General features: G+C 57.4%; 2 protein-coding genes across 2 annotated transcripts in view; both read right to left on the bottom strand.

Moving 5' to 3' along the window:
- The window catches only part of KIF19 (kinesin family member 19), a gene marked incomplete at its 3' end in the record, with an annotated part of 33,547 nt that extends 24,855 nt beyond the window's left edge, over window positions 1-8,692 (bottom strand). Inside the window, exon 1 of the mRNA XM_021710072.1 lies at window positions 8,600-8,692. Within this exon, the coding sequence (XP_021565747.1) occupies window positions 8,600-8,692 (93 nt within the window). The remainder of the gene's footprint in view (window positions 1-8,599) is intronic.
- A 1,729-nt stretch (window positions 8,693-10,421) lies between these two features.
- The window catches only part of DNAI2 (dynein axonemal intermediate chain 2), a 31,581-nt gene continuing 27,191 nt past the window's right edge, over window positions 10,422-14,811 (bottom strand). Inside the window, exons 9-12 of the mRNA XM_021710071.1 lie at window positions 14,213-14,348; window positions 13,416-13,562; window positions 12,389-12,613; window positions 10,422-10,508 (exon numbers count right to left, since the gene is read on the bottom strand). Coding sequence (XP_021565746.1) covers window positions 10,422-10,508; window positions 12,389-12,613; window positions 13,416-13,562; window positions 14,213-14,348 — 595 coding nt within the window. The remainder of the gene's footprint in view (window positions 10,509-12,388; window positions 12,614-13,415; window positions 13,563-14,212; window positions 14,349-14,811) is intronic.

Below are 14,811 nucleotides of genomic sequence, written 5' to 3'. Positions count from 1 at the left end.
TCTGCACCCTCTGTCCAGTGGCAGGACAGGTCAAGAGCTGCCCCTTGGCCGGGCACGGTGGCTCAAGCCTGTCATCCCAGCACTCTGGGAGGCCTAGGCGAGTAGGCTGCCTGAGCCGGGGTTCGAGACCTGCCTGGGCAATTGGCAAGACCATTTCTACAAAAAAAAAAAAAAATCCTAGCCAGGCATGGTGGAGCATGCCTGTGGTTGCAGCTACTTGGCAGACTGAGGGGGAAGGATCGCCTGAGCCCAGCAGGTGCAGGCCGCAGTGGCCAAGAGCGTGCCACTGCCCTCCAGCCTGGGTGACAGAGTGAGACTCCCACTCAAAAAAAAAAAAAAATCAACTAATTAGCCAGGCATGGTGGGGCACGCCTGTAGTTCCAGCTACTTGAAAGGCTGAGTTGGAAGGAACGCCTGAGTCAGCAGTCTGAGGCTGTAGTGGCCGTGAGCATGGCACTGCACTCTGGCCTGGGAGACAGAGTGAGACTCCAACTCAAAAAAAAACAAAAAACAAAAAACAGTTGTCCCTTAGCCCAGGCTGCCACCGGAATGGTGTGGTGGCACAGTATGGCCTGGGGTGTGTTACAGAAGAGCCTGCCTCAGGGTACCCCACTAGCAACAAGGCTCTATCCCCAACCCAGAATCTAGGTGAAGATGGCTGGGTCCATGTGCCCTGCTGGCCTCTTGCCTGTGGGAAGATCTACAGCCCTGAGCCACACCTAGGCCAGACACCACCGTGCCCATTCTTGGTGACAATAACCACCGTGGTACACCCAGGGAGCAACAGTAAAGTTTCCTGTCCTCAGGAGGCCCCAGGAAAACACGATTCTGGTCCCAGCTCTGCCTCCAGCTTGCTCAGCCTCCTGGCGCTGTTTTTCCTGCCTCCCTTGGGCCTCAGTTTCCCAGCTGACGTCTGAGCTGGGCCCTCCTTTGTGTCCTCTGCCCGCCCTGAAGCTGAGCCCGGCAGCCCCTGCAAGGACGCGGAGAGGAAGTCACACTGGGTTCCCTTCCCAGGGAAGGAGCTGGGAAAGGAAGCGCTCACGTCCCGGGGCTGTCTTGCCCAGCCTGGCGCACCTCCAAAAGAGAGTATGCTGTCACCTGTGCCCCGGGACCGGCTTCCCCGTGGCCCCAAGGAGCTTGTGTGGGGAATAGTTATTAATAAACAGCAGCAAGGAGCCACCCGCGGCCTTGGGTGTGAGAGATAGAAAACCAGGTGAAGCTTGGTGGAAGCCACACCCTCCTGCGCGAGTCCCAGGTTTTGTCCTGTTCTGTGGCCCAGGCTGCCCCTGAGGCGACACCCTGAGGCTGGACAGTTTGCAAGGGGCATGCTGCAACAAGGGTGGGGGTCGTTTTGAGGGTGCCTCCGGCTTGCATTTTAGAGCCCTGAATAGAATCTACAGGGGGAAGGGGGACCCATAAAAACCTGGAATTATGTTTTGGAGGGTGGGTCTCTTATGGTACAGGCTTCCCCCTCTAGGTGAGTGTTCTGGGAACCCATCAGCATCAATGTTCTAGCTAGCGTTGTTATGAGAGTCTGTGTTCAGCTTCAGTGAATTTCTTTTTGGAGATTATTTCAACACGTTTGCCCATTTTCATCATGGGTGATTTACAAGTGCACCTGCCCACACCACGCTGAGCATTCTGGAGTTCTTGATCAAAACCAGCCTGACCCCAACGCCTCATCCTTCCTGTTCACCCCTTACTGCCCGGAGTGACTTTTTTTTGTTTCGCTGGATGAGAAAAATCCTCAAAGGGAAACGTTTTGCTGATGTGGAAGAGGTGCATAAAAAAAATTAGCAGGAACACTAAAAGGCATCAAAACTGATGAGTTCAAAAGCTGTTTTGAGCAGTGGAAAAAGTGTCTTGATAAGTATATTGCATCAAACAGAGAGTACTTTGAAGGCAACTGAAGTTTAAACATGTAAGAATAAATACACTATTTTTTATAAATAAATTCCATTCTTTTTAAGGTCCCCCTCATATTTGGATCAACCAAGGAGGCCTCTAGTCAGTCTGGGTACAGCTATTTTTTCTTTTTTTTTTTTTTTTTTTGGAGTCTCACTCTGTTGCTCAGACTGGAGTGCAATGGCCGCTCCCGGCCACCGCAGCCTTGACCCTCTGGGCTCCAGCGATCCTTTTGCCTCAGCCTTTCAAGTAGCCAGAACTACAGGCACGTGCTACCATGCCCGGCTAATTTTTGATTTTTATTGTAGAGACGAGGTCTCCCCAAGTTGCCCAGGCGGGTCTCGAACCCGCGGGCTCAGGCAATCCACTCACCTCAGCCTCCCAAAGTGCTGGGATGACAGGCTGAGCCACCGAGCCTGGCCTCTCTTTCTTTTCTGCATGCATCTGTCCCACCCAGGATGGCCCACGGGGTAAAAATCAGAAGCTTCTGAACAAGAAGTCCCTGCCCACCTTGCGTGGTGTCTTCTCACAAAGTCATCTGTCTTCTCAACAGTTGCCTCTGCTTGACTTTTGGGTTCTTGTCCTGAAACTGCCATCCCCTCCAGGCCCATGCCTTTAGGCTGCTTTTTGCTTCCTCTCTCTAGATCTTCTTCACTGGAATCCTGTAGATTCTGCCTCTGCAAACATTTCTCCTCTTTGTTGTCTCTGGCCACTCCCTGGGCTCCACTTTCTCACCTGGATGATGTCGCGGTCTCTTGCTGCGCTCCCTGCTTGAGGTCTCTGCCAGCCGCATCTCTTATCCACTTTATTTATTTATTTTTTTTGAGTTGGAGTCTCACTCGGTCCCCCAGACTGGAGTGCAGTGGCCGCTCCCGGCCACCGCAGCCTCGCCTGCTGGGCTCTGGCGATCCTTCCGCCTCAAGTAGCCGGAATTACAGGCACGCGCTCCCAGGCCCGGCTGATTTTTTGATTTATTGTAGAGATGAGGTCTCGCTGCCGGGGCGGGTCTCGAACCCGCGGGCTCGGGCAATCCACTCACCTCAGCCTCCCGAAGGCGCGGGATGACAGGCTGAGCCACCGAGCCCGGCTCTCTTATCCACTTTAGAAAGGTATGGCTCTGACAGAGACGTGAAGGCAGGTGCCTCGCTCTCCACAGCCTCCCTTTCAGCCTTGCTCATTTAATACATCCTCGTTTAATACAGTTCTGCTCTGGGGGCTCAGGCTCCCACTCATCTCTCTCTCTCTTTTTTTTTTTTTGAGTTAAGGTCTCACTCCTTCACCCGGGCTGAAGTGCAGTGGTGTGATCCTGGCTCACCGCAACCTTGATCACCCAGGCTCAAGCCGTCCTCCTACCTCAGCCTCCCAGGCCTCTAGGACTACAGGCACATGCCTCCACACTCAGCTAATTTTTGTGTTTTTCGTAGAGACGAGTCTCGCTATGGTGTCCAGGCTGGTCTCGAACTCCTGGGCTCAAGTGATTCTCTTGCCTTGGCCTCCTAAAATCCTGGGATTGTAGGCGTGAACTACTGCGCTTGGCCTCCCACACATCTTGACTACTTGTGTGTCCCCAAACATACACTAGTGCTGGTCCTACTCTCGGGCCTTTGCTGTGCCCGTCCTTTTGCCTGGTGCACCTTTTCCAGCTAGTTTCTTTCTTTTTTCTTTTCTTTTCATTGGAGTCTTACTCCATCGCCCAGGCTGGAGCCACCCCAGCATCGACCTACTGGACTCCGGCGATCCTTCAGCCTCAGGCTTCCAAGTAGCTGGAACTATAGGCGCATGCCCCCACACCCGGCTCGTTTTTTAATTTTTATTGTAGAGACAAAATCTCACCAAGTTCCCCGGGCTGGTCTCGAACCCATGGGCTCAGGCAATCCACGTGCCTCGGCCTCCCAAAGTGCTGGGATGACAGGCTGAGCCACCGAGCTCAGCCTCCAGCTTGTTTCTGTCACGTTTCTCTTCATCCTCCCTCTCAGACCCCTCCTCTCCTCATCCTCACAAGCCGTGCCTGTGCCCATACAGAGCCCGAATCAGAGTCAGTCCCGTGAGGACAGAGACTGGGCCTTGGTGAGTGCTCAGTACGCAGTCCCGCCCTGGAATCAGATCCTGCCCCGTGATTCGGTCCCTCCTTGCCAATCCTGCCTCCCTGCCGGCTGCCCGGGTGGGACCTCGTGGTGTCTCCTCCGGGTGGCCACCCTGCCTGGTCTCTGCCCGGTCTCTCTGCCTCCAGGGCTGCTCCCCTCAACCCACTCCCCACACTCTCATGGTTCCCAAGACAGATGGGCATTGTGACCTTGCTCGAAGTCCTGCCCTGGCTCCCCATTGCCTCCTGTATGGTCGGCCCTGTCGCCTGCAGTCAGGGCCTTCCCGACTTCCTCCTGGCTTCCCTCCTCTGGTCCCTGTGCCCACCATGCTCAGTCGCACACAGTCCTCGGCGAGGGGATGCTCTCCTCATCCCCGGGCTTTGCTGGAGGGTCCCTCTTCCTTATTTGTCTGGCTAACTCCTGCCAAACTCATCTCACCTGTAGCCTCTCCTTTCCTTGGGGGAACTGCCTCTCCTCTCGTCCACGCGACTCTGGCGGAGACCACCCCAGCATCCCGTCCACTCCCAGCCACGAGAGAAGGCCTGCAACTCAGCCTCGGCTGCGGTCCCGACAGTTGTTCCAGAGTGTGAACCATACTGGCCAATAAGGTTTCCCTGGGATTTTGCTATACAGAGAGAAGGAGCTCTCTCCTACTCTTGGAACGACAGGCTAAAATGACTGAGGTGGGAGCAGGGATGTAGACCTGGGATCATTCCCAATCCCTCCCTGATCCAATGGAGGGAGCTGCGTCGTGGCAGGAAAGCACAAGACAAGGCGGAGAAAGAAGCTGGGCAGAGAGAGAAATCAAATGACTGCATTTGAATGGCTGGATCCAACCACACCTGAAACTAGCAAATCCCTGGTCTCTCAAGTTTCTTGAGTCAATAAATACCCTCTTTTGGCTTTAGCTAGTCTGAGTAGGTTTCTGAAACATGTGACCAAAAGAGTTCCAACAAATACAAGAGGGCCAGCCTGAATCGCACTGGGTTAAGTCTTTCTTCTCATGCGCTTCTTTGTAACGGCACTTGCTGCTGGAGATCAGAACCATCTGTCCATTTGTCTCAGTGGCGTGGCTGGGTCTTAACTTGGTATTTCCAGCAGAGTGCTTTGTGGGGTATAGTCAATGTCACTGGCACAGACAGCGACAGCAATCTGTTTTTTGTTTTTTTTTTGAGTTGGGGTCTCACTCTGTCACCCAGACTGGAGTGCAGTGGCACCATCACAGCCCAACACAGACTCAATTTCCTGGGCTCAAGGAATCCTTCTGCCTCAACCTCCCAAGTAGCTGGGATTACAGGTGCGTGCCACTAGTCCTCAGGTAATTGTTTTTCTTTTTTTTTTTTTTTTAGTTGGAGTCTCACTCTGTCACCCAGACTGGGGTACAGTGGCCACTCTGCCCACCGCAGCCTCGGCCTGCTGGGCTCTGGTGATCCTTCTGCCTTAGCCTTCCAAGCAGCTGGAATTACAGGCATACGCTACCATGCCCGGCTGATTTTTTTGATTTATTGTAGAGATGAGGTCTCGCTGCCCAGGCGGGTCTCGAACCCGCAGGCTCAGGCAATCCACTCACCTCAGCCTCCCAAAGGCGCGGGGTTACAGGCTGAGCCACCGAGCCCGGCTTCTTTTTCATTTCTTTGTAGAGACGAGGTCTTGCTCTGTTGCCCAGGCTGGCCTCAAGCGATCCTCCCACCTCAGCCTCCCAGAGTGCTGGGATGACAGGCTGAGTCACTGCCCCTGGCGTGACGGCATGTACTTTAGACCCACATGCAGACATTTAAGATCCCTGCCCATAGCTGGCACTTCCTTGGTCACAGGGTTTACAGGCTCTGGTTTCATCACCACCGTTCCTTCTCAGCCCTGGGGACGAAGCCTTAGTGAGGACCTGCGACCAGCCCGAGGCCACGCTAGGTGCGGAATCCGTGCTGTCACAGTTAATCTTCACGAGACTCCCTCGTTCACCTGGGCGTCCTTAGGCTCAGGGAGGTGGAGGAGCCGCCATTGGCGGTCAAACCACATACAGCGGAGGTTACTAAAAACCTGCTTGGGCCTGGGCTTTTGTGAGCTCCCTGAAATCTTATTCACTTACTCGAAGTGGCCCCCCAGTGGGCAAAACCTCCTTACCTAGTAAGAAGGACACTGCTGCCACCTCGAGTGTTGGTGACATCAGTGGCTATTTCTATGTAACAATATTTTCTTTTTTTTGAGTTGGAGTCTCACTCTGTCGCCCAGACTGGAGTGCAGTGGCCGCTCCTGGCCACCACAGCCTTGACCTGCTGGGCTCCGGCGATCCTTCTGCCTCAGCTTTCCAAGTAGCTGGAACTACAGATGTGCGCTACCATGCCCGGCTATTTTTTATTTTATTGTAGAGACGAGGTCTTGCCAAGTTGCCCGGGCTGGCCTCGAACCCGGGGCTCGGGCAATCCACTCGCCTCGGCTTCCCGAAGCGCTAGAATTAAGGGCTGAGCCACCGAGCCCGGCCAACAATATTTTCAATCAGAGAAATAGGACATTCTCCACCTCCCCGCAACCCATCTGCAGTTGGAAACCACTGGTTTGGATGAGTCCTGAGCACTTTCTAAAGCCCTTTGGCCCTCTGGGACTCCAAGGGCCAAAGCCCATCTCCTTGCTATCTGGGCACGGCTGCTCGTTGGCTTGACTCTGAGTTAGAGCTTGGGAGGTGAACACAAAGCCTTCGTGGAGGCATTTTCAGAAGTCCGAGCGTCCCCTGCCAGGTTTGGGGCTTGGATCCTGAAGTAGCCCCAAGAAGCCAATTCGCAAGTCTTTCTAGTGGCTTCTCATACCTACCTAGAATTTGCCATCAGTCATGAATGGTCTTGGGTGGCCATCAGACGCTTCCAAGTGAGGGACGTGGTGGACATTCATCAAGCATTTACTTAAACCCAATGTCCGACGGGTGATTTCATTTACTCATCCAAATAATCCCCCGAGGTAGGTAACATTGGTGCAGAGAGAGAAGAAATTCCGGAGCCATCACCCACTCCGAGCTGCCGTTTTCTGCCTGTGCCCACAGTGTCCTCTAAACTGTCCCCAGGGCCTTCTCTGCCTGATCAAGCTGCTGCCCTGCCTCTCAGGATCAAGGCCTGTCCGCCCCTCCATGCCTCCTTCCTTGCCCCCCTAAGGCTCCCGTGTGCTCCCAGGCTCTAGTCCTTACTCCCTGTCCTTCAGCCACGCTGACGTCTCTCTGTTGGGCACACAGCAGCGCCAGCTGCCTCTCTCCCTGGGGGCGTGGTGCGAGCTGCTCCCCTGCCTGGAGTGCCTCTCCATACACACACACACATAAACACGGGCTGCTGTGAGTTCCTCCGGTTATCCCTCTCACAGTGCCCTGGGCTCTTCCTTAAAATATCTCTTTGCACCACTGTCACTCTGTAGGCATCTGTGCATGTGCCTTCTCCTGGCCTACAGGCTTTGGGAGGGCAAGTCCTCGTCTGGTTTTATTCCGGTACCTGGCACCGCGCTGAGCGTAGGCAGCGTTGCCTCGACGGCAAGCGCCCAAGCTGTGCTCTGACGTCCCCCGCTGGTAAGCGCCACAAAACGCCATTTCTGTCCCTAGTTCCAGCCTAGTCCTGTGCCGGCCATCAGCCTGTGGCTCACAGAGGTCCTGGCTCTGGGCTCTCTAGAGGTTGAGCTGACCTCGGTAGGTCACCAGCAATCACCTTTGTCCCCTGCTCAGGGGTCGGTCACACCTCAGGGGTTTCTGGGTCCCGGAAAGCACTTGATTTCATCGCTGACAAAAGGCAAGGGGGGTCCTTCCTCAGAGTCCTGCCCTGGGGCCCACCCTTCCCAGTGGCCACACGGAAGGGAATGGGGACAGTGGCTCTCCAGGGAGCCCACTGGGTGGTCGCGGCTGCAGCCGAAGTGTCCTCAGTTAGCGGCACGCTTGCTAAGCAAGCCAGCTGAGCAGAAAAGGCCAAAGAAACAGCACAACCTCCCCCGGGGGCTTGGACAGGAGGGACTTAGCTGTTCTGCGGACACTTGAGTCTGTCCGCTGCTTCTGCGCTTCCCAACCCCACTCCGACATGTCGCCCCATCCAGTCCACATTCCACACCCATGGGCGGGCTTTCCCAGCGGTCTCTGGTCTTTGATGACGCGTGACAGTTTTGTTCTACTCCCCTCTGGAAGGGAATACCCGACATGTTTCCGGTGGGGCTGGCGAGCAAGGGTGGAGAGTCATCGCCAGCGTTCCTCACGCCCTGGGCTGACCCCACCCTTTGCCGGGTGCTGTCTGGGGCTCCCCTCCTTGCTTCTGTGTCCCAGGCCCCAAGCCCCGCCTGACCTGGCTGCGCTGTCTGCACCCACAGCCAAGGTCCGCAGACCCGGAACAAGCCAGAGGCCCGCGTTCTAGTTCAGCAGAAGGTTCTCTTGCCTTTGAGCTCATGTGCCAGCTCCCGCAGGGGTCCATGGTGTGCCCAGGCTGACACTGCCGAGCTGCACTTCTCTCGGGCGTTTCACTGGGAGAGAATGTTCTAAGTGAGGGCTGCCCAGTCGTGGCACAGGACGGTTCTCTGGGGCTGGGTTGTCCTGGGCACTGCGGGATGCTGAGCAGCGGCCCTGTCTCCACCCACCGATGGTAGGAGCTTTCCCTCACCAGCGTGTTGAGTCCAAATGTCCCGCAGCAGGGACTCACCGCTCTAGGTGGGGCGCTCCTTAGGGCATCACGGGGCTCGCTGGGTCCTCGCATGGTGAGGAGGCTGGTCCCCCCTCCCCCCCGCGGCACCTGCTGCTTGGAAGGCAGCCCCTAGAGGGAGTGGAAACCCCGCCCAACCCACTCCTCTTACTGGGGGACCTGGGCCAGGGTGTGTGTGGCGTAAGCTCTTGGCCGGCCGGGATGCAGGGCTGAAGTCTCAGCTTGGCCACCTGCTCCCGCTAGAGTCGGGACGGTACTCCTTCTCTGTGTCTCACCTGCCATGTCCGTAACACAGGGATTGGGGCTGGTGAGATCATCGGTCTTGTATCAGGCACTCGGTAAATGTCACTTGAGTTCTTGTTTTTATCGAGGTCTAGCCACAGTTGGAAACTCAGTGGCTTTTTTCTTTGGGCACGAGGGGCACCGGCCTGGGTCCTTCCTCAATGAGCTTCTTAACACCAGCAATTTTTTTTTTTTGAGTTGGAGTCTCACTCTGTCGCCCAGGCTGGAGTGCAGTGGCACATTCATGGCCACTGCAACCTTGACCTGCTGGGCTCAGGCAATTCTTCCACCTCAGCCTTCCAAGTAGGTTTTTGATTTATTGTAGAGACAAGGTCTCACCAACTTGCCCAAGCTGGTCTTGAACCCCTGGGTTCAGACAATCCTCTCGCTTTGGCCTCCCAAAGTGCTGGGATTATAGGGGTGAACCACCATGGCCGGCAACACCAGGATTTTAAAAGGGCACTTTTAGTCCCTGTCAAGCCCAGCTGCGGTCCACAGACGGTCAGGGCACCTCTCCTGGTGCCAGGCTGGTATGGGGTGCCCGTTTGCCCTAAGATGTCTCTGGTAATGGCCGCTGATGGCTGTGTCGGGCTGTGGTTTCAGGGCACACCCGGGCAGCCCCCTGCCCATCTCGGAGCCCCTGAGGGTCCGACACAGGACCTAGCCCACAGTCTGCAACCGAGCAGGATCAGGAGTGAGCTGCCTGGCCTCTCGTCTCCGCTCCGTCCCCCATGAGCTCTGAGACTCAGGCAAGTCCCGCACCTCTCCCAGGCCTTCCGCGTCCTCTGAAGTAAAAGGATAGTCAGAGTGCAAACCTTCCAGGGTTGTTGTGAAAGAATTGCATGAGATAATGTGAACACGCACCAGCTGCTGGTGTTACGACGATTTAATTCTACGAAAATGAAGACAACAGCACCCGGTGCAGCCCCATGGCCCAGCCCACCCCATGCGTCTTGTCCCACCACCCAGCAGCCTCGGCTGGCCACGGGCACCCATGCCCGGGAGCTGCTGGGAAAGGCATTTCAGGAGGGGCAGTTCTCTGCTCTGACTGGGAGGTGGACGAGGAGGGCCAATGAGGGAGAAGGAGAATACTGCTCCCCGCCACGGGTCTTCCCTGCCACGCTGGGCGAGCCCGGTGGAGGCTCTCAAGCTTGCAAAGGAAGGTGATTGTTGGGAGGCCTCCTCCAGGATGTACCCGAGGCCAGGTCAGGGGTCATGTGGGCCCGACGGGGTGTCACCTCGGGGTGTGCTCCGGATGGTGAGACGAGGGGGTAGCCTGCTCGGGGACAAGCCGTGTCCCTTCCCTCCCCCAGGTGCCACCCAGGACTCAGCTCCAGTGAGTGTGGGTCACTGTAGGGCTGGGGTGAATGGCCCTGACGCTCCCTGCCACCCCCAGTGATGCCGGAGAGGGAAGCTTAGCGCCCCATCTATGAGAGCAGGGCACTCCCAAGAGTTGGAAAGGGAAGGCGCCTGCAGGGTAGCAGTGCCCACGAGGGCTGACCTAGGCGGACGTCTCCTCCTCACTCCTTTCCTTCTCCACGACGTTCTCTCCCTCCGCCTCCTGGTCTTCCTCTGAACTTGGCTGTTGCTCCTGCTGGGGAAAGACGGCACAGGGGTGCTGGGGTTGGTGGGGCCGGGCCCGCCCTCCCCTCCTGCCGGGGACGGGGACCCTCGGAGGCCCAAAGTGGCAGCCTTTCCTTGGGCCAGTGGTGCCAGCCCTGCGGCTGGCGAAGGCCCAGAGGCCAGGAGCCTGCCAGGCGGGTAGGGCCTTGGGAACGTGACACACTCAGGTTCAAGTCCTGCTCCTGCCGCCTGTGCACCAGGTGGCCTCGGGTTTCTCCTCCTGAGTCTCCTTGGCACCCTCTCACATAAAGAAGACAGGATACCTTGCAGTGGGCCCAGGGCCCGGCACCTGTAGGACAGCTTCAGGTCCAGGTGGTGCTTTCAGACTGCCACAGTCTCAGGCCAGCTATAGAAACCAAGAGACCGGCAGGAGGGGTGTGCCCGGCAGAAAGAGGCAGGGGCTGAGTTCTGTGAGCCTTAAGCCCTCCTGGGGCTCAGCTTCCTCCCCTAGAATGGCCAAGCTGTTGTGAGAAGCGCGTTTGGGGGTGTGCAGCCCCAGGCACAGCGCCTGCCCACCATGCTGCACTGTGAAAGATGGCCAGTGTCCTCTTCTAGGGGCCTGGGTGGGCCGGGGGTGATGGGTGAGAGGTGCCCCGGACCCTGGGTCAGAAAGCCAGGGCTCTAGGCTCACCAGAGCGGAGGGAGCTCTCTGCCTCACTGGGGAAAGGAGGAGAGAGTAATTCCTCCCACTCACCAGATGGACATGCTAAGGTCCAGCCGGTAAGGCTGCTTGCTGGAGGCCACCCAGGAGGTCCAGAAACGGAGGCAGAACCCAGGCACCAGGGTCCCACCCAGGCCCCAGACCACCCACACCTGGATCACAGAGTGTGGGAATAAAGTGGCTTGTGACAAGTACTTTAACATGCAAAACGCACCAGCACAAATCACCCCCTTCCTTAGACCAGTGGGAAGAAGACAGAGGAGGGAAGCCATCGCAGGTGGGACCAGTTCTCTTCTCCGTGTGCTCACTCACCTCCCGTCACCCCATCCACTCCACCAGAGGCCCAGAGCCTGCCACACAGCTCTCCTTGCAAGCAGGGAGTGCTCTGTGCAGTCACACGGGGCCCACTTAGTAAGGCCCATACTGTCGTCATCTTGAAATGCTTAATGCTTTTTAGACAAGGGTCTTGCATTTTCATTTGCACCGCCCCCCCCAGCTCTGCAGCCAGCCTTGCTTACAAGGGTGAACACTGCATATACTCGCTCGTGCTTTTCCCTTCCATGCCGCTCTCGGGCTCTTTCATATCTTGGCATCTGATCTGTGAGTCCCTAAAGGCAGTGACCTGGATGGACAATGGCCTTTTCTTCCTCTGGCCCCTGGTACAGGAGAGGGCCTGGAAGGTGACCAGATAGCATCCCCTCCTGTTCCAGACGGAAATGAAGGAAACTGACCAGAACAGGTGATAGAAAGTGCTTTAGGGTTGGGGCAAGGGCAGATGGGCTGGCCACAGGTCACACTCCTGACACCAGACCTGGGTGAGCCAGCATGATGTATATGCCGTGAATGTCACCGTTTCTCCCTCCATGGGCCCCAAGGCTCACTCCTCTCGGACACCTCACTTAGCCCCAGGACCTTCATTCAGTCGGCCAACAGGCATGCTCAAGACGTGCCCATCATGGCGGGAGGAGAGGATACTGAGAGGCTTGGAGCGTGGCTCCTGCCTGCAAGGAGCCTGAAGTCTGTTTGTCGACTTAAGACTCCTCGGGAGGAAGGGAGCAATTCCTCCCACTCGCCAGATGGACACGCGAAGGTCCAGCTGGTAAGGCGACTTGCTGGAGGCCACCCAGCAGGTCAGGAAACAGAAGCAGCCCCCAGCCCACCCACACCCCTGTTGAGGCCCCTACAGGCACTGGCTTCTTGGTGGCATCTGCCTCCGTTTTCTTCAGCTCCGAGAAGATGATGTCGAAGAACTCCTCCTCGGCCTTGCTGACCAGCGCCTGCAGGTCTGCGGCCAGCTCCTCGTCCCTCTGGTCATCGTCCCTGCCCTCCGCCCTGCCCTTCTCCTTCAGCCGCATCTCTCGGTGCCTGGCCTCCAGGATCTTCTCCCGCCGGGTCTCACGCTCAAACATCTGGGCACACGGGGACCAAGAGACGGGTGGGAAGAGGGCGGGGAGCTGGAGACTCCAGCACAGGGGCCATGCGGGGCTTCTCTGAGTTCTCACTCTGCTCCACCTGGGCCCACTGAGGGCTGTACACGGGGCTAGAGTCTGGAAAGGGGGCTACATATCGGGGTCAGGAGGCTGCAGCAGGGATGCGAAGTTTCTCAATTCCAAGAGCTCCGAGTACCTGGGCCTCAGGGTGAAGACTGCCCTTTGGAGCTATGCAATACGGCAGCCCTGGGCCCCAAAAAGGACCAGCTCAGCGGTGAGACACCGGTCTCGGGCAGCACCAGGAGGCTCCCGCGGCCCCAGCACTAGGGGTTTTCAATTCCACAGCGAACCCTGGTTCTGAGGAGTTGCCTCCAGGGCTGCCGGCTGGGGAGGGGGTGAATCTCCATCTCCCCTCCCTGTCCCCTTCCATCTTCTTCTCTACTGGCATTCTACTAAGCTTTCACTGGAAAGGCTCTGCTGTAAAAAATGTGTTGTTGGAAACTAGTCAAGCTGACCGCATCAGGCAACTTGGATTTGGTGCCCAAAAGTGGAGAGGTACGGTGACTCATCCGAGGCCTCTTGGCCACATGGTGGCTGAAGAAGGCTAGATCACAGCCACTGAAACCCGCTTATGGGCACCACACGGCCTCTCCCAAGATGTCCACCCATCTCCCAGGAGGCAGGAGGGGGAAGACATATTTTTCTCTGATTAGCCTGCTCGGCCATGGGGCCGGGTCAATACACGGGCAGGGTGGTCCTTGCCCCGGCATCCAGCACTTACCGAAGAGGCTATGTTCTTCTCATTCTTCTGGAGGGTGGAGAGCCCATGGGAGACCTCCAGGAGGGTGGTTGTCCCCAGCTGGGAGCCACAGGCAATGAGACACCCGTTGTCCTGCACCCGGAGGCAGAAGAGGGCCTCGTCACACACCTGTTGGAGGGGCCAGGCAGACCGGGTGGGGGAGACAGGAACAGAGTTACGACTGTCTGATCAGCTGGTCTCTGGGGAGGCTTGGCCACTCGGCCCTCCCCAGACGCCCTCGGGGACGCCCCCCCGCCCCACAGGAGGAAGCTCAGCTTCAGAGATGACCGTGAAGACCCCGGCCTCCCAGCCTCACCTCCCACCCCATCCCACAGTCACCCTGCGGTTCCCCAGACCCACACACACCCCTGGCCCCAGCCAGCAGGGCTCAGCTCTGTCTACACCGGCTTGATCAACATTAGCTCAGGCCTGAAGGGGCAGCGGGCGGGAGCCCACGTGGGAATTCTGAGGAGCAGGCCTGGGGCAGGGGAAGCCAGGCCCCTGCTTCTGCTTCTTTTAAGTTTCCCCCGGGTGATCCAGCCGTGCCACCAGGGTCCCCAGGCTCCTTAGCCTCTGTGGGGATGCACACTTCCAAAGCAAGAGTGGCAGTCAGCCGGAACACAACGTACCCACAGAGACCCCAACACACTCGGCCATGCCCGGCACCCACAGGCTCAGCCACACCACTCCCACCCGCCTCGGGGCCTGTCTAAGAGGGGCCCGGCTAGGCGAGGGCCTAGGCGCATGGAGGGGGCCTGGCGCAAGGGAGTGCCCGTGACCTTCAGGCTGAGGGCGGGGTCACACTGCTTGAACACAAAGTCCCAGATGTCCAGGGTTCCATCCATCTTGGTGGTGAAGAAAACCGCCGGCCTCACTGGGCTCCAGGCGCCATCAGTGAGGTAAGCCATGTGGTACCTGTGGGGGCCAGGGGCCACCAATCAGGGGCCATCATGGGGGGGTGGAGAGAGGCCGCCCTGTTCACTCAGTCCCCTCCAGACTCGAGGGTTTCAGAGTCTGGCTGGGCAAGAAGTTCTTCTCTGCATCTCACTTCCAGCCACGCCAACCTCACCCACCCACAGCTCACAGGCTGCTCTTGAAAGGGCTCTGGGATGGTCCTTCCCAGGGGCTGGCCACAGGCATCTCTCCACTGCTAAGTCCAGGCAACTGGCACATGTTTCTGGACCTGGGTCCAGCCCTGGGACTCACTGAAAGGAGCTGGAGGAAGGACATGCCCAGAAAAGTCATCATACTGAGATGAGGAGGGCTCTAGACTTCCTGCTTCGTTTAATCTGGTTTTTCAAGTTTCCTCAGTGAAGACAGAACTTTTTTTTTTTTTTTGAGTTGGAGTCTCACTCTTGTTGCCCAGGCTGGAGTGGCA

Source organism: Carlito syrichta, unplaced genomic scaffold (assembly GCF_000164805.1).
Source record: "Carlito syrichta isolate Samal-C Ts95f unplaced genomic scaffold, Tarsius_syrichta-2.0.1 Scaffold288006, whole genome shotgun sequence".
Taxonomy (NCBI): Eukaryota; Metazoa; Chordata; class Mammalia; order Primates; family Tarsiidae; genus Carlito; species Carlito syrichta.
The sequence above is the reverse complement of the archived record's forward strand: the minus strand, read 5'-3'. Positions and strand labels throughout refer to the sequence as shown.